The sequence below is a fragment of the Alligator sinensis genome, unplaced genomic scaffold (genome assembly GCF_000455745.1).
Source record: "Alligator sinensis unplaced genomic scaffold, ASM45574v1 scaffold412_1, whole genome shotgun sequence".
Classification (NCBI taxonomy): Eukaryota; Metazoa; Chordata; order Crocodylia; family Alligatoridae; genus Alligator; species Alligator sinensis.
This window is the reverse complement of record NW_005842474.1, coordinates 840467-860381: the sequence shown is the minus strand read 5'-3', so window position 1 is coordinate 860381 and position 19915 is coordinate 840467. Positions and strand designations below refer to the sequence as shown.

Below are 19915 nucleotides of genomic sequence, written 5' to 3'. Positions count from 1 at the left end.
TGGTGGGGAGTGGCAACGGTATGGACAACTGGAATATCAGGGTTGCTCAACACCAAAGCGGGGGGGAGGGCACAGAAAGGGGAGGACAGCCACAGCTGGGCCTACGTCCTGGTGAGCAAAGGGGGCAGGGGGAGCTCTGATTTTCTATTATAAAAAACCCAAAATCAAGTGCCAAAACATAGAGCTATTTAAAATTTATTTTCTCATAGTGATTGAGACACAGGTAGGTTTCCCAATTGCTTTAACATTGTAAATGTATCAATAAAACTTTGCATTTAACTGATACACACACACAAACACATATACACACACACACACACACACACACACACACAGTGGCATTTCATTTTAATCACGGAAAAACACATATTTGGGGTTTTTAAATCATAGAATGTGCGATTTTATCAGAGAATTTACAATTTTTAAACAGAGAAAACTAGGATCCCTGTAAATTATCACCAATTACTTAAGATCCACACAAATTTACACTGTAGACCGCATCTATGAATGAGCTTCTCCCTGATTATTGAATCATCAAATAGGATAATGCTTACCTCACACGCACATAAACCACAAATAACACAGTTAAGCTTAATGGCTTTACATGGGCATTTAAGTAAAAGTAAAACAGGGCACAATTTATCCTACATCTAAACCAGCCTTAAGGCTTTATTAAGATTAATAATGATAAAGTGGATAATTTTCCACTTGCTATACCAAGCATGTCTGATAAAAAGAATCTAAACGGCTAAATGAAACAAATAATTTGATATAACAAAGAAAAATGACTCATGGGATTTGGAATCAGTCTCCTAAACTGAATAAAACTATGGCATTTTACTACTACATTTGTTTTGCATGAGACTCTTGGCAATTTTGTAACAATAGAGGACCATTACCCTGTGACAATACTCTATTAATTTATCATTATTTGGCTTCATTTCTTTTCCACTTCACTCTAGTGCTCAAAAGGAGTGATAGGAAGAACTAAGGAGTTCTGTTTACCATCCCCTTCTAAAAAGGTTTGGCACAAAGAACTGCAGTACAGCAATGCTTCAGTTCACCATACCTCTCAATCCATCAAATCCTAAAAGTAGGACAGAAAAAAAAATTCTTCAAAAACAAAACAAACAACTCTCCAAAAAGTTTTCATTGCTTTTTTGTCATGAATCTTCAATAACAGAGCTGCAATAATACTGTATTTGTGTATGATATATGCCATTGTGGGACCAAAATAAGGGACAGTGGGGAAGTCTGTATCCTAATATATGAGACTTCACTCTGATCTACAGGGAGCCTCTTGTTGAGTCGCTATGTCCACTCAGTACCTGGTCGCTCTACTGTCTAATAAGATTAACTTGAGATGGTGAATTTTCTACTGTGCCAAGCTGATTTCTTCAGTTTTTTATTATGTATGTCAAACAGAGATAACTATTTTTCCAAAACCTTTGAATCGCTTCATTATCTGCAGTGGTTAAACCCAGAGCATAAAACCTTAAGGTTTCAGAAAATCCACTGCCTGCATATCTTATAGATTGTCCAACCAATGCTACAGGCCAAGAGGAAAAAAAACAGCTGGGGAAACCTTTAAAAACTATAGATCTTAGCAATATGTTTGAAATAGAGCAGTGGTGTCAAACATATAGCCCACAAGCTGGATCGAGCCCACAGAGCCACTCTATTTGGCCCACTGGTGTGGCCAGAGAGGGAGCAGCCTGATGCAGAATCTGGGGCCCTTGGGTCCTAGTGGACATGGCAATTAGCAGCAGGAGGGCAGGCAAGGTCACTTCGCCCATCTGAACTGATGCAACCCTGCCTCCCTAAATGCTGGTCCTTGCTGCATGCCCCATACTGGATCTGGACCTGGAGCTGCAGGATAGGGCACAAGGTGGCAACAGCTCCAGACATGGCACGGGGTGAAGGCTAGAGCTGCTGCCATGTGCTCCAGGTTGAGCTGAAGCTGCTACTGCTACCATTGCCACTGCATGCTCTGAGTCAGAGCCAGAGGTACCTTCTCCATGTGCCCGGTGCCACAGCAGCTACTTCAACTCAAGCTCCAGCATTGGGCACGCGTGGCAGAAGCTAGAGTTGCTACGACATGTCCTGGGTCAGAGCTAGAGCTACCATCTCCACCGCATGCTCCTGTTCAGAGCTGAAGCTGCTGCCACTGCGGCTTCCTCATGTCCCAGGCCTGGATCCAGCCTACAAGGAGCCCCACAGTTCATATCTTGCCCAGCGCACAAGATGAGTTTGATACCCCTAGAAGAGGGTATTTTAATCCTCTAGGTGGCCTCCCCATCTGTCTGCTCTTGTGTCCTCTGTTCACATATGTATAAGAAAACCTTTTAAAAGGCATGTACAGACAGAGTTTTAGTGATTCAAGGTGCTTGGCTTTGTGGCAGGTCTCCCAAGGAACTTGTCTCACCTAGTATGTGATCTCTGACATATTTCAGTATTTGATGCAGCTGAGCCATCCTGTCATAGTGTCACAACAGAAAGGATTCTATACCACAATGCATCACTGGAGAAAGGCACTTCAGGAGGAGAGGAACATGACAATGAAATCCTAGCAAAGAATCAAAACATTACAGAGAATTGCTGGGTTTGATTACTTACCTAAGAATGTCTTTTCCTCTTTTGTAACAAGATGTTTTGGTAATACGATAAAGAGACTTCTACATCTAAATCCCCAATTCAATTCCAAGAAAAATAAACTGCCCCCCTTTGCTACCCACAGGAGGATAAGATCCACTGGTCCTTACTTTATTCAGTGTTCAAGAAGCTAAGAGCTCTGCAAGCCATTATCAAAATACCTTACCACAGAGCAGGAGCAACCTCACTTAGCCAAACTTATATCTCTCTGCAAGAGAAGAAGAGAGAAAAGTCTGGTCCATTCAAAACTCTACTGCTACAATATTTATTATTGTCTGCTATGAGCCGATGACTATGCCAGCTAGCCCTTCAAAATGCTTTACCAACTAATTTCCATGGTCTCCTGTTCTTGCTTTCAAAATAGTTCACAGTTCTGCTCCTCTATCTACCTGCTTGTCTCTTACCTCATAGCCCTCCTCACCCTCCCAGTTCTTTGTCTGCTTCTACCTCAGCTGTCTCCTTGCCTTCATCCATCCAGGCTATCCTAATACGTAAAACACACTAATAAACTTATCATGAATTGGTGAGCAACATTGTTTCCTTCAAATCCCTTATCAAGACTCATCATTTTTAAGGCTTTTATTAACTGTCTAATTATGCATATGCTGAGATATTTGTGTCATTTTATATAAAAACACTGTGTATAATATACATTATACCCAACAACAGATAGATGCACACATACACACAAAGCATGTATGTCAAATTTTCACACAAATTTACTAAATAATTCTATCAATGGTCTTGCATTCAAATGTTAACATTCTCTCATACAAGGTAGTGAGACAGTTTCAGGAGTGGTTTGAGAGAGACTGAATGCTCATGACTACATTCAAACTAGATTTACTGTCATTCAAGATGACAAAAGCATTTAGTCTGGGAGCTCCATCTACATCAGCTAGAACCTTTCCCAGAGTCATCAGCAGAGATGCAAGTGATGATGGATCATGTAGTTTACAAAAAGCCTGGAGGCTTTTTGCCCAATAAATACAGATCAGACGTCTCACTCTAATCAGTACAATATTTTGAAAGAAGTTTGGGAATAATGAGAAATAATATGGAAGATTAATTTATTAAACCCCACTGTAAGTTTAAATTTATTAAATTATATGACCCTGACTGGTGAAATTAAATTTCTCAATGTAGCCAAATTTTATTAGAATTCCAGAAAAAATAGTTTCTATACATTTATTCAGTGAGATGTAACTGCTAAACAACAGTTAGATACCTGTATGAGAACTAGAATTATTTTACAAGGGGTTTTTTAAATACCTCAGCTATATTGCTAAACAAACCTAGACTCCTGTATCTATTTTCTATAAACAAGGAAAACAACTACAGAGATTTTTTTTTCCATTTTAGGAACAAGAGAAGAAGCTGATCCTGCCAACCCAATCTAAATCTGGACCTGTTGTTTGAGTTCTCATAACAAATGTTGGAGGGACTGAAAAAAAATCCTCAGAGATCTAATGGACTGCAGCAGGACTCTCCTGGTCATACCTACCACACGTTTAACCTCTGTTTTGCTTTTTTCTCTCTGTGAACAAAATGGAGATAAAATTCCACCCTGCTACATGCAAATCTCTCTCTCTTTTCCTCGATGAACATATACAAAATCCAATAATATTCTCTCTCAGTGGAACCCAAGAAGCCATTGCATCTAATTGAAAGCAATACTAAATTAACTGTCAAGCACAGTCTGAGGAGGAAGCTTTTTACAAGGTGAGATGCCACCTGCCCAAAGAGTGAGAGACTACAGGTTCTAAACCCTACTCCAAAGAAGATTTAAACCCATACCTCCCTCTTCCCCAGAGAGTGCCCTAACCATCGGGATTTGGGCTAGACAGGGCTGTGAGACTCCTTCATACCTCCTCCTAAAGCCTGACTCCCTGACAAACCAAGAGTGAGATTCTTAGGTCCATAAGAACAAGCAAGAGGGAGCCTGTAAACCAGTGGGGAGGGCACAACCCTGGGATTCCCTGCTCCCAATGCTCTTCATACATTTATTTTAAAACAGTCATAAACTGTTAAAGACAAACAATAAATATTAATTTAGGACTCCCGAGTTTAGTGAGGCACCTAGACAGATTTTTAGAGCTATGGCACCTTTGACAGTCCATCAGCAGGACACAGATGCACAAAAGATATTTAACTGCTTAACTCTCACTAAAAATCAATGGAAATTCCTCTAGATATTCTTGGGAGTCAGGCACCAGCATGCTTTTGGGGATTTGGACCTAGTGTCTAAAGATGGGAACCCAAAAATTTTGCCCTCTAAAATCTTATGTTTTTCTTCCCTCTCTTTCTTATTCCAAACAGCTCCAGGAGTTTGATCAAGCAAGTGGAAAGGGCATTCTATTTTTCGCTCCATTAAACATAAGGAAATGTGTTTGGTATAATCAGTGTTGTTTATTGACCATAATCTTAATACCATAAACTCATATAATTAAATACATAAGCAAACTGTATTGTATACTTACCAGTTTCTTCTTATTCAAGTCTTAAAACACCTACTCCCAACTTTCATCACATTACGTGTGTAAATCGTGTATCCTGCATTTTTACTCCAACAGGGTTTTTTCACTTAAGTGCTGACGATGCATGTTGTATTTGACTGTTACTCTACCATAGCTGTCTTTACCTGGAAGGAGGTTAGCTATAACAGCTTCTATAAGATGTGATCTGCAAGACTTATCTTGTTGCAGACCAGGTAGACAAACAGCTAAATCTCATATGAGGTACAGATGCAAATAGTCTCATTCTGTTCCCCCCGTCCCCCAAGTGCTTTACTAGGACTACCCTTGTGAGTAATGCATACAAGACTTGTCCCAACCCAAGATCTTCCAAGCTTAGTTACTAGAGCTTTAAATCCAGTGATGAAGGATATGCCACTGGCTTTGTGTAAAAATCGGTCATTAACCAAATGCAACAGCTTAGTGCCAAATTCTGGCCATGTTACTCATGCAAGCAACAGCTTTAGAGGGTAACTAATTTAAATAAGATGAACAAAATTATTTCCCTATTTTTAACACTATAGCCTTTTCAGTGGGAACACAAGCTGTTCTTATAATGTAGGATTAAAAGAAGTTCACAGAAGCTCATAGGTGAAAACCTAGCCCTGATTACATCAATAGAAAAAAAATCCCACTGGCTTCAATGGGGTTAGAATTTCAACCCATATCACTAACTAAAAGTCATTAGCTCAATAAAACAAATTAGGCTCTAGTCCTATGAAACTTTACCTATGTTCTAACTTCACACACTGTGGATGGTCCAAAAGTCCATGCAGAAATTTTGGCTGCATTTGAAGTTAACCCCCTTTTAAAGAACAAGTCTTAGTTTATAAAAATAAGTTCAGGAATTCAGATGGCAATGAAGAAATCCAAACACCACAGGAACTACCTCATTTTAAAACATAAGGTATTTACTTCTCTTATGCATTTACGTTACATCCTTAAAATACCTTCCAATAGCTCAAAGAGTGTAGCAAGGTTGAAGAATGGCTTTTTACTTACTTTTGTTTGATCATCAGCTCTGAATACATAGCAGATGCTCTGCTGTTTTACTGATTTATCCTTTATCAGACAAGCAAAGTAACTTGGATCATGGCTGTTATGAATCAGTTTAAGGACTTGTTGGGGCTTATATTCGAACAGACTGGAACAAATCAAAGGATCCCACTGTTGGGTTTTGCCTGAGTCTAGTTCACATCGTAGTCTTACTGGTGAAACATAAAGCCGGATTTGGCTGACATTAGGTTCTCCCTTAGTAGACTGCACACTTAGTCTCCGGATCTCTGCCACAATCCAAGGAAGCATTGCCATGGTGGTTAGAGTGTGCACAGGCAAAGAACCAACAAGTTGGAGGCTGAAATCCACCGAAATATCACTGGATGCTGGAAGTTTTTTAACTTTGAATGTTATAGGCTCCATGTTGTAATCAGTAAAGGTCCCAGGAATCATTCACTGATGTTTCCACTCCATGGAATGAAGATATTTGGACAGTGCCTTCAGCTATCGAGTAGAGGAATTCTAAAAGGAAAAGTTCATAGAGTTACTGTAGCAATCATTTAGAATAGTTTCTTTATACATTATGATCACCATTACTGGAAATATTCACAGATTTTAAGAAAAAACTGAGATAATCTTGTTTGAGCTCTTGCATAACATGGGCCAAAGGACTTCCTGGAACAAAGTACCACTCAGGTTCCAATAACTGTGGCTGAACCAGAACAAAATCATTTAAGAAGACAACCAACTTTGATTTAAATATTACTATTAAAATTGACTAAGTTGATACTACTGAATTCCACTGGTTAGCTGCCTTATTGTTAAAAACTATACTTTACTTCTCTTACTACATAGCATATTTTGACCCTTCCTTTAAATATTTTTGTGATTTTTCTACAAGGTGGACAGGTTTTTAATCTGTTAACTGAGGAAGCATTTGCCATGAACCTGATAATCCTGGGGTTTGACCTTGATCAAAACAGGAACAGCAGTCATTTACATACTTAGCCCTTCCATGTTGCATTTCTGCTCCTCCACCAGTAGGTGATCAGGGAGGTCACACCCTGGCCGGATTGTCCCTGAAATGACCCATAACCTTACAGACACAGTGCAATGTCCCAGAAAAATAGCAGTAGCACATCTTGTCCTGCATACTTCGGCAGGACTTAAAGAGGGACAGTACATTTACAACCACAATTACCTAAGTGAACCCATTAAAAAAAATACAGCAGCAATGCTAGCTTTCTTCCAGACTTTCCAGTCTTCTGTCATTTCCCCAGTCTTCCAAGACTAAAAAGCTACACCATGAATCCAGAGTACTCTCCCTCCTGTAACACTTCATTTGAACAGACATGTTAAAATATACTACTGCTAATGATAACTTACCCTAGTGCATTCATTGCTTTATGTATTATGGCTACAGCAAAGTTTGTTTCTTTGTGCAGCTGATTGAAAAAAAAAACAACAAACCCACACTTTTTTGTGCAAATTTTCCATACATTTGTCCTGTATTTTTCCATTAAAACAAACCAATTAGAAAAGCTTCTATCAGTTTGTAACCACCTGAAAAATGGAGTGAATATTTCAAGATTTGGGGGAAGGAAGGTGAATTTTTTTTTTTTTAAACAATAAGCAAGAAAAAAAAAGAGAGAGAGTGAGAACAATTATTTTTGGGATGGGGACACTTTATAATACTTTGAAAACATCCAAGAACACTTTACAAGCATCCAAAAAACATAGTCCTGTACCCACTTTACAGGAAGAAAAACAAGATCTGGACAGCTACAAGTGTTGAACCTTTTACAGCTTTTGCATTTAAAACTTCTGGATACTACAGACAGATGAACATCTTTTAATAGTTTTACTGTAACCAGTTCTAGGACTGGAGAGCTTACCAAGAGAATCCTATGGTTTAGGCCTACAAAAAAAATACAGCAACCTGAATTTGCTAATAACCTAGAACAGTGGTGCCCAACCTTTTCTCCCTGAGGGCCAGATGGGCAGTGCCAGGTCCAGCCGCAGGCAGCACACGGGGCTGGCGGAAGAACCTTATCCTGCCACAGGGGACTGTGCAGCCTGACCCTGATCCATCTGCTGCGAAGACAGGGAACAGTCCAGTCCTGATCCAGATGCATAGGGGGCGGGGAGGGAAGAGGGGGAAGGGAGGGCTCTGATCTGGATACACAGAGAAGAGTGGAGCAGCCCTTATCTGGACCCTTGGGAGATAGTGGGAGCAGGGCAGAGTAGCACCGTTCTGGACAGGGGCAGGAAGGAGCAGCCCAACCCCAATCCAGATTGCAGGGAAGGGGTGGGTAGGGGAATGGAGTGGCCTGTATCCAGATGCAGGGAGGGGGCAGGGAGTAGCCTGGTCAGATTTTGACATGTGTGGTAAGCCTGGCCCTGATCCTGCTGCACAGCAATGACCCAGGCAAGGCTATGGAGAGCTTCCCACTCCGCAGCTGTTAATTTTTTCTGACCCGTGGAGATCCCTGTAGGCCAGATATCATAGCTCCATGGAACAGATTTGGCCCATGGGTCAGAGGTTGAGCACGCTTGGCCTAGAAGTCAACACCCTTCCTACCTTCCGCACACCTCAAAAAAGTGAAATTCTCATTTAGTTCTCATTTAAATTACATTAAAACACTACAGATTTTGCAGAAGACTTTCATGGACAGACAGTGAAGGAGAACAGTCCAGAAAGCCCTCCTTTATAAGGTGCACTTGTACAGCAGAAGACCTCAGCTTCAGAAAGCATCTACTGTATGCATTTTCCTCACCAATACGAAGTTCAGTAGGAGCCTTATCACTGTGGTCTTGTAAAGGCTTCTCTCAAAAGACAGAGAGAAAACCAATAGGGAATTGAAGCTGTCTCTTATCTGCTTGAGTCACTAATGTGAAACTTTTTTTTTTGTTTTTGTTAACAGTGAAAATGCAAGTGCCGAGGTGGTTTTGATTCATTCAGCACTCTAGGAGGCAAGATTCAAAAAGCATGAAAATGGAGTTTACCAACTATAGCTTTGTTACCTACTGGCAACCATGATCTCAGCATAATAGGGGTATGTGAAGTCTGTTCTCAGCTGAAATCAATATGGTTAATGTGTGCAACAGGGCAAAATTAGCCCAGTGTTTCCACTCAACCAATTTGATTTGTCAGCACACCACTGCATTTGTGTGACAAAAAAAAAATCTCTAGAGAAATCTGCAGTTTCTCTTTTCATAAAAGCTGTTAAATGTGTAATTTTCATGGGAAATCTGTATACAGAAATCTGCAAAACATCTTTTAAAGTCCATTTTTTATCATCACTTTCAATGAAATAAAAACACACAAAAAAGATACTCTGACAAATAATACTGACCAGAACAAAAATCATCCTCATTGAAATACAAAATGAGACATGAGTATCTTAAATTTAAGCAGCCTGGACACTGATCCTGTGACCAGAGTTCAGGATTTCCTCTAAATCAAATTTAGTAGATTGAACAGAACAAAATTCTTAAATATCTTTACACTGGTAGAGCCATTCATGTAATGGCTTTTATATTTGGATGTAAAGAAACAATAAATTAAACTGAAAATCAATGACATCATGAAAAGAATATGAGAATCAATAATACAATCTGTAGAAATTCTGCACATTTGCATTTTAAAAATGTTATCTTCCAAAAGTCCAGAAAACCAGTAGATACCTACATAAACCTGCAGAAGGCCGTGAATTTCTAAACTGTAACAAACAGGACCAATGCGATTACCTCTAGTTACACTCTACTGTACTCTATGATCCTAATACCATAAAACAGGGCTGTCCAACTTCTAAGCAACTGAGGGCTGCAGCACCCCCAGTCACACACAACCCAGGCGAGTGCTGCATGGCTCTCACACGGCAGCACGTGACCTTTAACCCCACATCACACTGTATGGAGCTGCTGACATGCCGTGCAAGTCCCCAAACCACAAGCTTCCTCCATCCCCTTATTCCGCATGGACATGCCATGCAGGCCCCTCTTCACATCACCCAGATAGGCAACACACAGCGCCCTCCACCCTACCAGATGGAAACACTACAACATGCCAGTCTCCGACTCCCCACCACATGGTGGGCGACTCCACTTCACTGGCACAGAGGCTGTGTGCAGCCCGCAAATCCCCAAAGCCTTCTGGTCATGTGCTCAACTGTGGGTCAGGGGCAGGCAGCTGAAGCTCAAGGAGGGAGGGGGAGCCTGGGGACTCCAGTGGCAGAGCGAAGTGGGGAGCACTGTCTGGACCAAGAGCCTGGGGAGCACATATTAACCCCTCAGGGTCTGCATACGGCCTACATGCTGCCAGTTGGACAGCCCTGCCATAAACTGTTGCAAAGCAAACCAGAGGCATCTCACATTACAGAGTGCAACATAACTTATTCAAGGCCAAGTCTAAACAATATTAACTGTTTTGCCACAGTTCAACTCTGAACCCTCTGCCCTGCTGGGGCAGCAAGAGGGGCTCCACAATTCAAAAAGGATGTGGAGAAGCTTGAGAGAGTCCAGAGAAGAGCCACGCGCATGATCAGAGGTCAGGGAAGCAGACCCTACGATGACAGGCTGAGAGCCATGGGGCTCTTTAGCCTGGAAAAGTGCAGGCTCAGGGGTGATCTGATGGCCACCTATAAGTTTATCAGGGGTGACCACCAGCATCTGGGGGAACGTTTGTTCACCAGAGCGCCCCAAGGGATGACGAGGTCGAATGGTCACAAACTACTTCAAGATCGTTTCAGGCTGGACATAAGGAAGAACTTCTTTACTGTCCGAGCCCCCAAGGTCTGGAACAGCCTGCCACCGGAGGTGGTTCAAGTGCCTTCACTGAGCACCTTCAAGATGAAACTGGATGCTTATCTTGCTGGGATCCTATGACCCCAGCTGACTTCCTGCCCTTTGGGCGGGGGGCTGGACTCGATGATTTTCCGAGGTCCCTTCCAGCCCTGATGTCTATGAAATCTATGAACTCAACTATTAGAATGTAATGGATCTAAATGGAAAGATATTTGGGTTCCACTTGCTTTTTTAAAAAAGTACCTTGCAAATATTAATATAAACCACTTCAGTACCTATATCTGTTACTTGCTAAAGGAGCCTTCTTTAAAAATACTCACTTTTGGCACTCAGATGATGAATGGCAATAAAAGAACAGATTCACCAAGCTCAAATTTAGTAGTCTCAAACAGGACTCAGAATAACACCCAAAAGATGAACTTTTAGATATCTAACAGCCTCTCTCGTCCCCTTCCACATTACCACACTTTCTTTGCCACATCCTCCTCTTATCTTTGTGTGTGTACAAATGGTATCCAAAATTCCATGAAGTTAACGTTACTGATATGAATGCGTTTTAACAAAATGTAAAGTAAAAAGTATATGCTACCTCAAAATCTGATCCTACTACATTTAGGTGCATGTTAAATCTTAAGCCTATGAGTAGCCTCATTCATTTGAATGGGTCTACTCACATTTAAGTTAAGCACATCTGTCATGGTTAAAAGGCCAACTACGCCACAGACCCCTTGAGACCCTCTCAATCACGCCTCTAGTATATGTTTCCACTCAGAGGGATAAAGATAGTGAACCTTACTACTAAACTGGATGTTTGGGCTGCTGTACCCCTGTTTATCAATAGTGTTAACATGACAGGCCCAAATATGTTTGACTCCCACAAAGCCCTTTTCCTCCCGAGCCTGCAACTATGACGGATTAAAGTGACTCTAAAACAGCCTCTTCAAAACAAAACATTAAAATTCTTCTTTTGCACATTACAAAGGGGAAGACAAATAAAATGTGTCTGTAATGATACTATTACCTAAGCTTTAATCTTCCCTTGCAAGCTTAGTAAATTCCATTCAAAATTACTCCCACCTCCTACTTGTAAAATAGAGAAGAAGCATGCTGCAGCACACTTATTCTCTTTCTCCACTTGTATCCCTATCAGTACCCAGTGAGACCCAAGGGCAACCCCAGCAATTCAGTCAACTGCTTTCATGACTACACTAGTATCTCTAAGGACATACCATACTTAACCGAATCCAGAATACTTGAAATTTAAGACTTCCCCTCTGCCTCCAGTATATTAGATTCCACACACAGAATCTAATATGTTGGGGGGTGTCTTAAATTCTTCCCCCTCATCGCTACAGTGGGGAAAGCAGTAGCCAGGGGGCAGGCACCCTTGCTCTCTGACCACTGCCTGCCCATCCCCTTGGGCTGCCACTTACCCTTTGCGGGGACTTTGGCTGCAGCTTCAGCCCCAGCCACAAAGCATATAGCGGCTCTAGCCCTAGCTCTGGCTAAGTGGTAGCCACAGATCTGTCCCCAACCCCAGGCATCAGCAGTGGTGGCTACAGCTGCAGCCCCGGGCTGCTCAAATCCAAGATGAGATCCCCACCCCACCCACATTAAGTGTGAAAAAACCCCTCAGCTAGGATTTGAGTAAATAGGGTAGTATCTCCTTTGACCCTAGCTCAGGTCTGGGGAAAAAAAATCTTGCCAAACTGCTGAGAGCCAGGTATGGGCATTCTTCAATGAATAACTTTCCCATTGTTTCTTAAGGACTCCTCCTAGTCTCCTGAACCATTTTAGCTTTGCCATTCAATCATTTCCAATTTGTTTCCTTCTTGACAGCCTTCACTCAATTAACTCCCTGCAATCAGACAAGATAATATGAATCAGGTAAACTGAAGTGGGTATTAAAACTTTAACAATACAAATAACCTCTTCAGACACCACAACATGTCTAAATGTTTTACCAGATTAGATTGTAGACTCTCCTCACAGAAGACAATGATTCTGATTTCCATGCAATTTACACTGGTATACATTAGGACAAATAGAAACAATGAAATGCAGTGTGGACTATACAAAAATTATACCAAGTTTTCAATTGCCTAGGAACTCATTTGGACTAATGGACATTTCAGTTTTAGTGAAAGAATAATAATATACTTTACAAAAAGGTCATTTAGTAGAGTCACTTTTCCCTGCCTTCTGTCCTAGAAGACAACAGACCAGTGCGCACAGTGCGAGAGATACATGAGAACTGCGACCTCCTTTGTTCTCAGCTTTTCTCTGGTCCAGACCAATCCATACTCCCTCTCACCAGCACAATGAAAGCAGAACCAAGGTTAGCTCCTATGCAGTACTATACTGGTGGTCTAATTCAGTCATTCTGGCAGAATCTAAATTAGTATTTAAAACAGCCCCCACAATAAACTACATCACATTCTTTTTAAGTTACCAAAAACTAAGAGATACCATGAGATCCACCAGAGATACCCTCTTTGTAAGGGGGATTTGCTGATAGATGGTGGCAAACATATCACATTATGCTTTCCTCACAATCTGTGGTGCAGGGCTATGCTCAGGGCACCTGCTAGTAGGAAAGGAAAAGCAGAAGCAAGAAGGTGAGGGGAGTGTTCTGTATTTCACCATTCTGGGTTCTCTGACAGATGGTTGTAGTTAGGCGATGTGACAGACAATGGGTTTTACTGTAATCTTTCTGCCAGCTGTGTTCATATTATTGTAATGTTGAGTGACTTTGTTTTTTACCTCATTAACCTGTGCACAGAGAAGGAAGGGGTAAGTGCCAGGGCTGGCTACCTGCAGCATGAGACAAGAGGGAACTTCAGGGTTGTTGGCTGTAGCCGTGTTGGTCTGGAGGGAACTTCAGCATCAGAGTCCTGAATAGCTTTGTTAACATATCAGCACAATTGAGATGCCCTACATCAGGGGTGTCCAACCTTTTTAAATGTGGGGCCAGATCATGAACTTTTTATCACCCAGTGGGCCAGCAGAGGTCAAGGGGTGCCGCCTGACCCTGCCGTGTCCTCCCTGCCACCTGGGCAGCCTCGAGGATGCTCCCATACCTGTGCACCTGGGCTCAGCAGCCAGGGGGACATGTGAGGACTCTACAGGGGGGTGCGGGATGTGCAGGGACACCCCCTGCTCCCTTTCCCCCGGGGCAGCCCGAGCCCAAGCGGCAGGGGTCCCTCCCTCCCCAGGGCTCACAACTCACCACCCCCAGCGCAATGTCTGCAGGCACATAGGGGATGCAGGGAGACAGGAGCGGTGCCAGCTTCCCACCCTGACAGCCACAGCAGCAGCGCCAGCAGCATCTCCCGCAGGCCCAGCCACAGCCTCCTTCCGAGCCGGCATCTACACCCGCGCGCAAGCTGCACTGCAGCCCGCAAGCTGCACCGCAACCTGCTCCAGCCCACACGGCCCGCAGGGACTGGTGCAGGGTGGGGCCGGCATGCAAATGAGGAAGGGAGGGGTGGGGCAAGGAAGGGACCGTGAAATGAGAGCGGAGGGGAGGAGCCGCACCACGTCGACAACATCAAGCTGACACGGTGCGTGCGGGAACCTTGTCCCTTCCCCAGCCCTTCATCAGCCATTAGGAAGCTGCTGAGGGGTTGGGGGAGGGACAAGGGGTGGGAACAAAAGTAAACAGTGTTTACTTTTGTTTCCCGTTGCAGCACTGCGGGCCACAGAAAATGGCTTGGCGGGCCGCATGTTGGACAAGCCTGCCCTACATACAGGAGACTGAAGGAAAGCTGAATGACAGGAGCGTAGCAAAGAAGAGGGGAGGATGAACAAGCCGGCTGTCAGCTTCTTGGGAAGAGTCTGGAGATACATGTATGAGCAGAAGTAAAGATCTTCTGAGCTGAGCCCTGAGCATGGCCCTGCACCAGAGATTGTGAGGAAAGCATGATGAGAGGCCTGGAAAGAAAGGGAACGGCTGGGTATCTTTGCAGATTGCTCAAGGATGTGCAGCTGGACTAGGGACAGAGGAAATGCTTAATCCTTTGAAGGGTAGCAGAGAACCTCTGGCTGGGTGCCCCTTGCCCCAATAAATGTTTTACTGAAGAGACATCTAGTTTTGCTGCTAGAAATTTCAGGTTCTGCTTCATCTCCCCAAAAAGAGACAAAGTCCCTCTCTAAGGAGAGGAACTGGACACTAGCGCCTTGAGTCAGGGCCATGGAGACCAAGGGCAGGTAAAAAATCAAAAGCAGGGGTCAAAGTGGGAAGGAGCCTGCCTTAGAAGACACACCTGGGCTAGCTTCAGGGGACACTCTCAAGAGACTAGACAAGGCTACAGTGGTCCCAAAAAAGCACCCCCCTGGAGGGTACTCTATGACAGGTGTAAGACAGAGCAAATCCTGGCATAAGCAATTGCAGGCCAGAGGTTAAACGAAATATCTACCAACCCAAGAATCCTTGAGATACAACAGTGGTGCACAGCTGTCCTTTTGCCCCTCTCTTTCCTATGGACTTTAACAAGTTCAACCTACAGATAAAATCAGAATTTCTGGCTCTTCTGCCTGCAAAAATAATGTTTTGAAGATCCAATGTCAAATCTGTACACAGACTTAATGAACAGCTCAGCAAGCACAGCACAGCTCCTGGGATCCTGCTTCATGGGAAACTGGGCACCTGAAAGTAACTGGCATGGTTCTGATGGTACAGCAGGGGCAATGCAAGATTGTAACCACAACTCCAGCAGTACAAAGATCCCCAAAATTAAAACATCTTATACAGGAACTAAACAGAGGTCCTAGCTGCTAGCTCAACCCATGGCACTTACCTGCAGAACAACTATGAAGCTGCTCCCTACCAGTTTGCTTTTGTTAACCTGAACCCATTAGCCTCTCAGAGCAAAGTCAGGATATTGTTAGGCTTTGTGGAAATAAAGCGTGGTCCAAGAAAAAGGGGCAGATTTGCCCTGGTCTCCTCTGCACAGCATTAGCTGCAAAGCTCACTGATTATCCAGATGTCAGCACCGTGAACTGTTTCACTACTTGTCATTTTGACAAAAATATCAAACTATTCTGGGACTAAATACTGTACTGAGTTTTAGATTATGGGCAGAATTCTGAAAATCAGGCAACTGTTACCTAGTTCCACTTTGCCTCTCAATTTTCTCTCTGACTCAGACTATCTGGCTGGCATAGGCTGATAAAATACCCAGCCTTCCAATGTTTACAAAATCAGTAAGTCCAAAATATGCTAAAGGCACATGACTGACAGGGTTCCCCAGTTCTCTTACATCCCAGTCACCACACACTCAGTTGCTTCTACCTCCTATATTACTTCAAATTATCAGCCATATTTTGGGACAGCTTATTATTGGTAGGAGTTCATTTGTCCAGCTGGTCTACTGTGTCAGGGGATGCTTTTAATTGTCAAATAGCTTTAGTTTGATCAACTGACAACAAGGAAAAAAACCAGACAAGTCACACCTTTTAAAACAATGTCCAGGCCCAGGAATTAAGAAACCCACCTGATATGTTTGCTTTTCTTCCCTCCTTTCTACAACACTGGCTGCTCTGCACAGTCACTCCATCTCTAGAAACCATAAATTCTCTTTCTACATACACTTTCATAAAACCTTGACACTTTTATGACTTTTTTCATTGACTTTAATGAGCTCTGGATCAAACCCTAAGCTTTGTTCTGTTTTAAGAGTGGGGGCATGTTCTTTGTCTTCATAATAATTATTGTAATAGCTAACTGCAAATAGCACTGAGGTCAATTTCCTCAGCTACATTAAAACCAATTAAACAGGGTATAAACAAGCAGTGCAGGTTCTATTCAGGAAAATGACAGCTTACTCTTTGCTGTGCTCTGAATTGCTAAATCAATTGTATAATAAACAAATCCCTAAACCATTAGCAAATTAAGGAAATAGTAACAGATGTCAAGATCATAAATAATAAACTATTTTACTTATTGCTGTCAACAGAAATCAATATCTGGGGCATATAGGCAGAGCTGGTATTTTTAAAAGTGGGGTGTAAAACATGCAACTGGCACCACAGGGGTGGCTGCAGCCCCCACCTCCTTGCCAGCAGACTGTGCTGCCAGGAACTCAATTCTGAGTCCCTAAAGCAAGTATGACTCCCCATTCTGCTTTGGGTACCCCCTTCAATCCAGCACTTTGCAATATCTCTCTTCCATTCCCATTCCCATTCCCATCTCCTCCCTCTCCAGCAGGGCTTGCTCTGCACACAAGAAAAGGAGACCCACCTGCCACCCAGGGAGCCCCAGGGCCCCTCCTGCCATGTTCCAGCCAGGGCTTCAGTGAGCAGCTAGGCAGGGAGCTGGGCTCAATTAGGGATAATGACAGTGGGAGGTGGGTCTCCCCTTCCAGCAGCTACTCCCTGCCTGGTCCCCCCAGGTATCCCCTACTGGCCAGGAGCAGAAGCAGGAACAAGACAGGCGATGGGGGGCAGGGGGAAGGAGGAGAACCTACCAGTCATTTTCATGGTCCTCAACCCTGACTCCCCCTGGCTCCCCATTTCCACGGTCCTCAACCCTGGCTCCCTGCAGCTGGAGCCCCAGGGATCAGGAGGGGAAACCCAGGGCCGGGGGGAAGGGAGGAGGGAAAAGGGCTGCTGCCAAGCCTGGCACGCCAACCAGCCACTCCTAGCAGTCCCCAGGAGTAGGAGAAGCCTGGGGCTTCTCTTACCCACAGTCAGCTAGGAACACCAGTGGCAGGTTGGTGCCCCACTTCCTCATCTGTTGCCTGCTTGGTTCCCCAGATCTCCTCCATGAAGCCAGGGCTCCAGCCCTGCTTCAGATTCTGAAGGAGACCCAGGCATCTGCAGGGAACTGGAGCCACTGGTGGGTGAATGCTGTTAAAAGGGGGATGCATCTATGCTACTGCTGCCCCCTGGATCCACCCCCGCAGCTGCATGTGGTTTGGCTGCTGCAGTTTTTTAATCAAATTAGTTTCACGCTCAACTTAATATCAGTATATGAATTTCCAAAACGAACACCCCCAAAATGAAGAAAGGTACAGCAGTTTGTTAAGAACATGGCGGGAACAAACTTTCTAGACAAGAGTGTTGAAGCACAAAAACAAAACTTTTAAAGTCTCTATCATGTTACATCTTGCATTCCACTGCATTTCATTCATTAACCTGTCTGAAGTGTCACAAAAAAGTACATATAGAAGCATCAACTTTTCCACTTATTAAATTATGTGAATATGCATGAAGAAGCCACATCATGGAATCTTCTGACTTGTCCTTTTTCTGCTGAGTACTTCCTCCAGCAGTACTTCTGTCGTGTACTATTTACAAAAGATTTTAATCAGATTCTCACAATTTTACATTTCACCACTTCTAAAATGGCTCACGAGCACTATTACAGAACCATTTATGATGTAATAGATGGCAAGTGAACTATTTACACTTTACGTACAGAATCAATCCCTGGGCTTAACTATAGTCCCAGATCCCACCATCTGTATGACATAGGTTAACACTTTAATATTCAGCTTCTTTCCTAAATGAAGTCAAGCACACAAGAAGGTCTCAATCTTTTAAAACCAAACTATAAATAGTTACACTTGTAAATCCCAAGAGAGCGTACTCTTTTTTTAATCAGTGTTGAAATTAAAAGACCAGTTGGCTGGCCTATAGGCATCCTGTTGACTTGATGGACCAGGGCCTAATTTAACACTCCTAGGTGAATTAGACAAATACACCTGTTCAAGACAGAAAACTTTAGTATGTATACTACAATTGACAGAGATAGATGGCGCAGGTGTTGTCCAATTCACAACTGCAGGAAAAGCACAGTAAAAGCAAAAAATAGAAACCTCTGTAACATTTCCTGAGAAGAGCCGTGGGTGATAAACTGAAGAGCCACATGTGTCTTGCAGATCGGTGCGAGTATCACTAACAGGGCTCATGGGTTTAAGGCAAAATTACTGAGATACAGGCTCCTTACTGGGAATAAAAAAAGAAGGAAACTGGATGCCTGACATTCCCGACACACCACATATCCCATGGGACTGTAAAGAAACATTTTCAAGGTACTGTAAAAGTTGACGCAGTTTTCCCCTGCTAGAGGCCAGGCTGTACTAGCTAGCGCACCTGCACTAAACATGCTGTACTATTCCCCACAACTCATGTAGCTGCACCTGATTCAGCAAGAGCCAATGCAGTAGCATAGACAGAGGATTCCAACATTTTGCAGTGGAAACCACTCACTAGTACCAGTGCCTGCTTTTAATACTTGAAGGGTGAGTGTGTCCAAAAGCTTGCAAATAAATAAAATAATGTGTTTGCAAATATCTAGTAGTAGGTCTAATAAAAGATATCACCTCTTCCACCAGTTTTGATTGCTTTTACAGCTACCACCTGGGCAGCTACACTTCTGTTGGACCCTGGCAGTGACAGTCCAACCTGCAGGCAAAACTCCAGCACCAGCTGAACTGTGTTGCACATTACTAGTGTTGAAGAAAAGACCTAGTTTTATCAGCAGGCCTCAAGACAGAGAGGCCAGATCCTAAAGAACTGCAGAGACTCTCTCAGCCTGAACAGTATTTAAACCCAAAAGCTTGCTAAAAAAATTTTTCCAACTATTTGTGTTGGTTTTATAAAAGGGATCAGATTCACCCAAAGAGCCTTGTCTGTCTGTGTCCTTAGGCCAACACGGCTACAACCTACACCCCCCCGAGCCGCCCGCGGCCAGCTCGAGTGATTGTCTTGCTCAGACCGGCCTCTTCTGACAACCAGATTGAGATGCAGCAAACTTACAGCGGGAATCAGGTGCAATGAAGGGAAGGAGGGAGGGAAGGACAGACACGGACACGGACACGGACACACACACACACCCCGGCCCGTCCCAGCGCTCTCCCAGGACTGCAGCAAAGTCCGGCGCCGACACTTACCGGCCCCGGGACGCTCCGCAGCGCCGCGCGGGCACGGAGCAGCCCCACGCG

The 19915-nt window shown here is 43.5% G+C and overlaps 1 protein-coding gene and 1 long non-coding RNA gene across 7 annotated transcripts in view; one reads left to right on the top strand and one right to left on the bottom strand.

The window, feature by feature from the left end:
* Positions 1–5104, top strand: part of LOC112551463 — an 18307-nt gene extending 13203 nt beyond the window's left edge. The window contains exons 2-3 of the long non-coding RNA XR_003095776.1: positions 4015–4374; positions 4972–5104. This is a non-coding gene — a long non-coding RNA (uncharacterized LOC112551463). The remainder of the gene's footprint in view (positions 1–4014; positions 4375–4971) is intronic.
* The window catches only part of TBC1D1 (TBC1 domain family member 1), a 192621-nt gene extending 172706 nt beyond the window's left edge, over positions 1–19915 (bottom strand). For 5 of the 6 annotated variants that reach the window (XM_006030903.3, XM_006030905.3, XM_006030906.3 and 2 more), the window contains exons 1-2: positions 19865–19915; positions 6168–6683 (exon numbers count right to left, since the gene is read on the bottom strand). In XM_006030903.3, the coding sequence (XP_006030965.1) occupies positions 6168–6614 (447 nt within the window). In that variant the 5' untranslated portion in view covers positions 6615–6683; positions 19865–19915. Of the gene's footprint in view, positions 1–6167; positions 6684–19864 lie in introns of those variants that run through there. The other variant, XM_006030908.3, reaches the window with a different exon arrangement.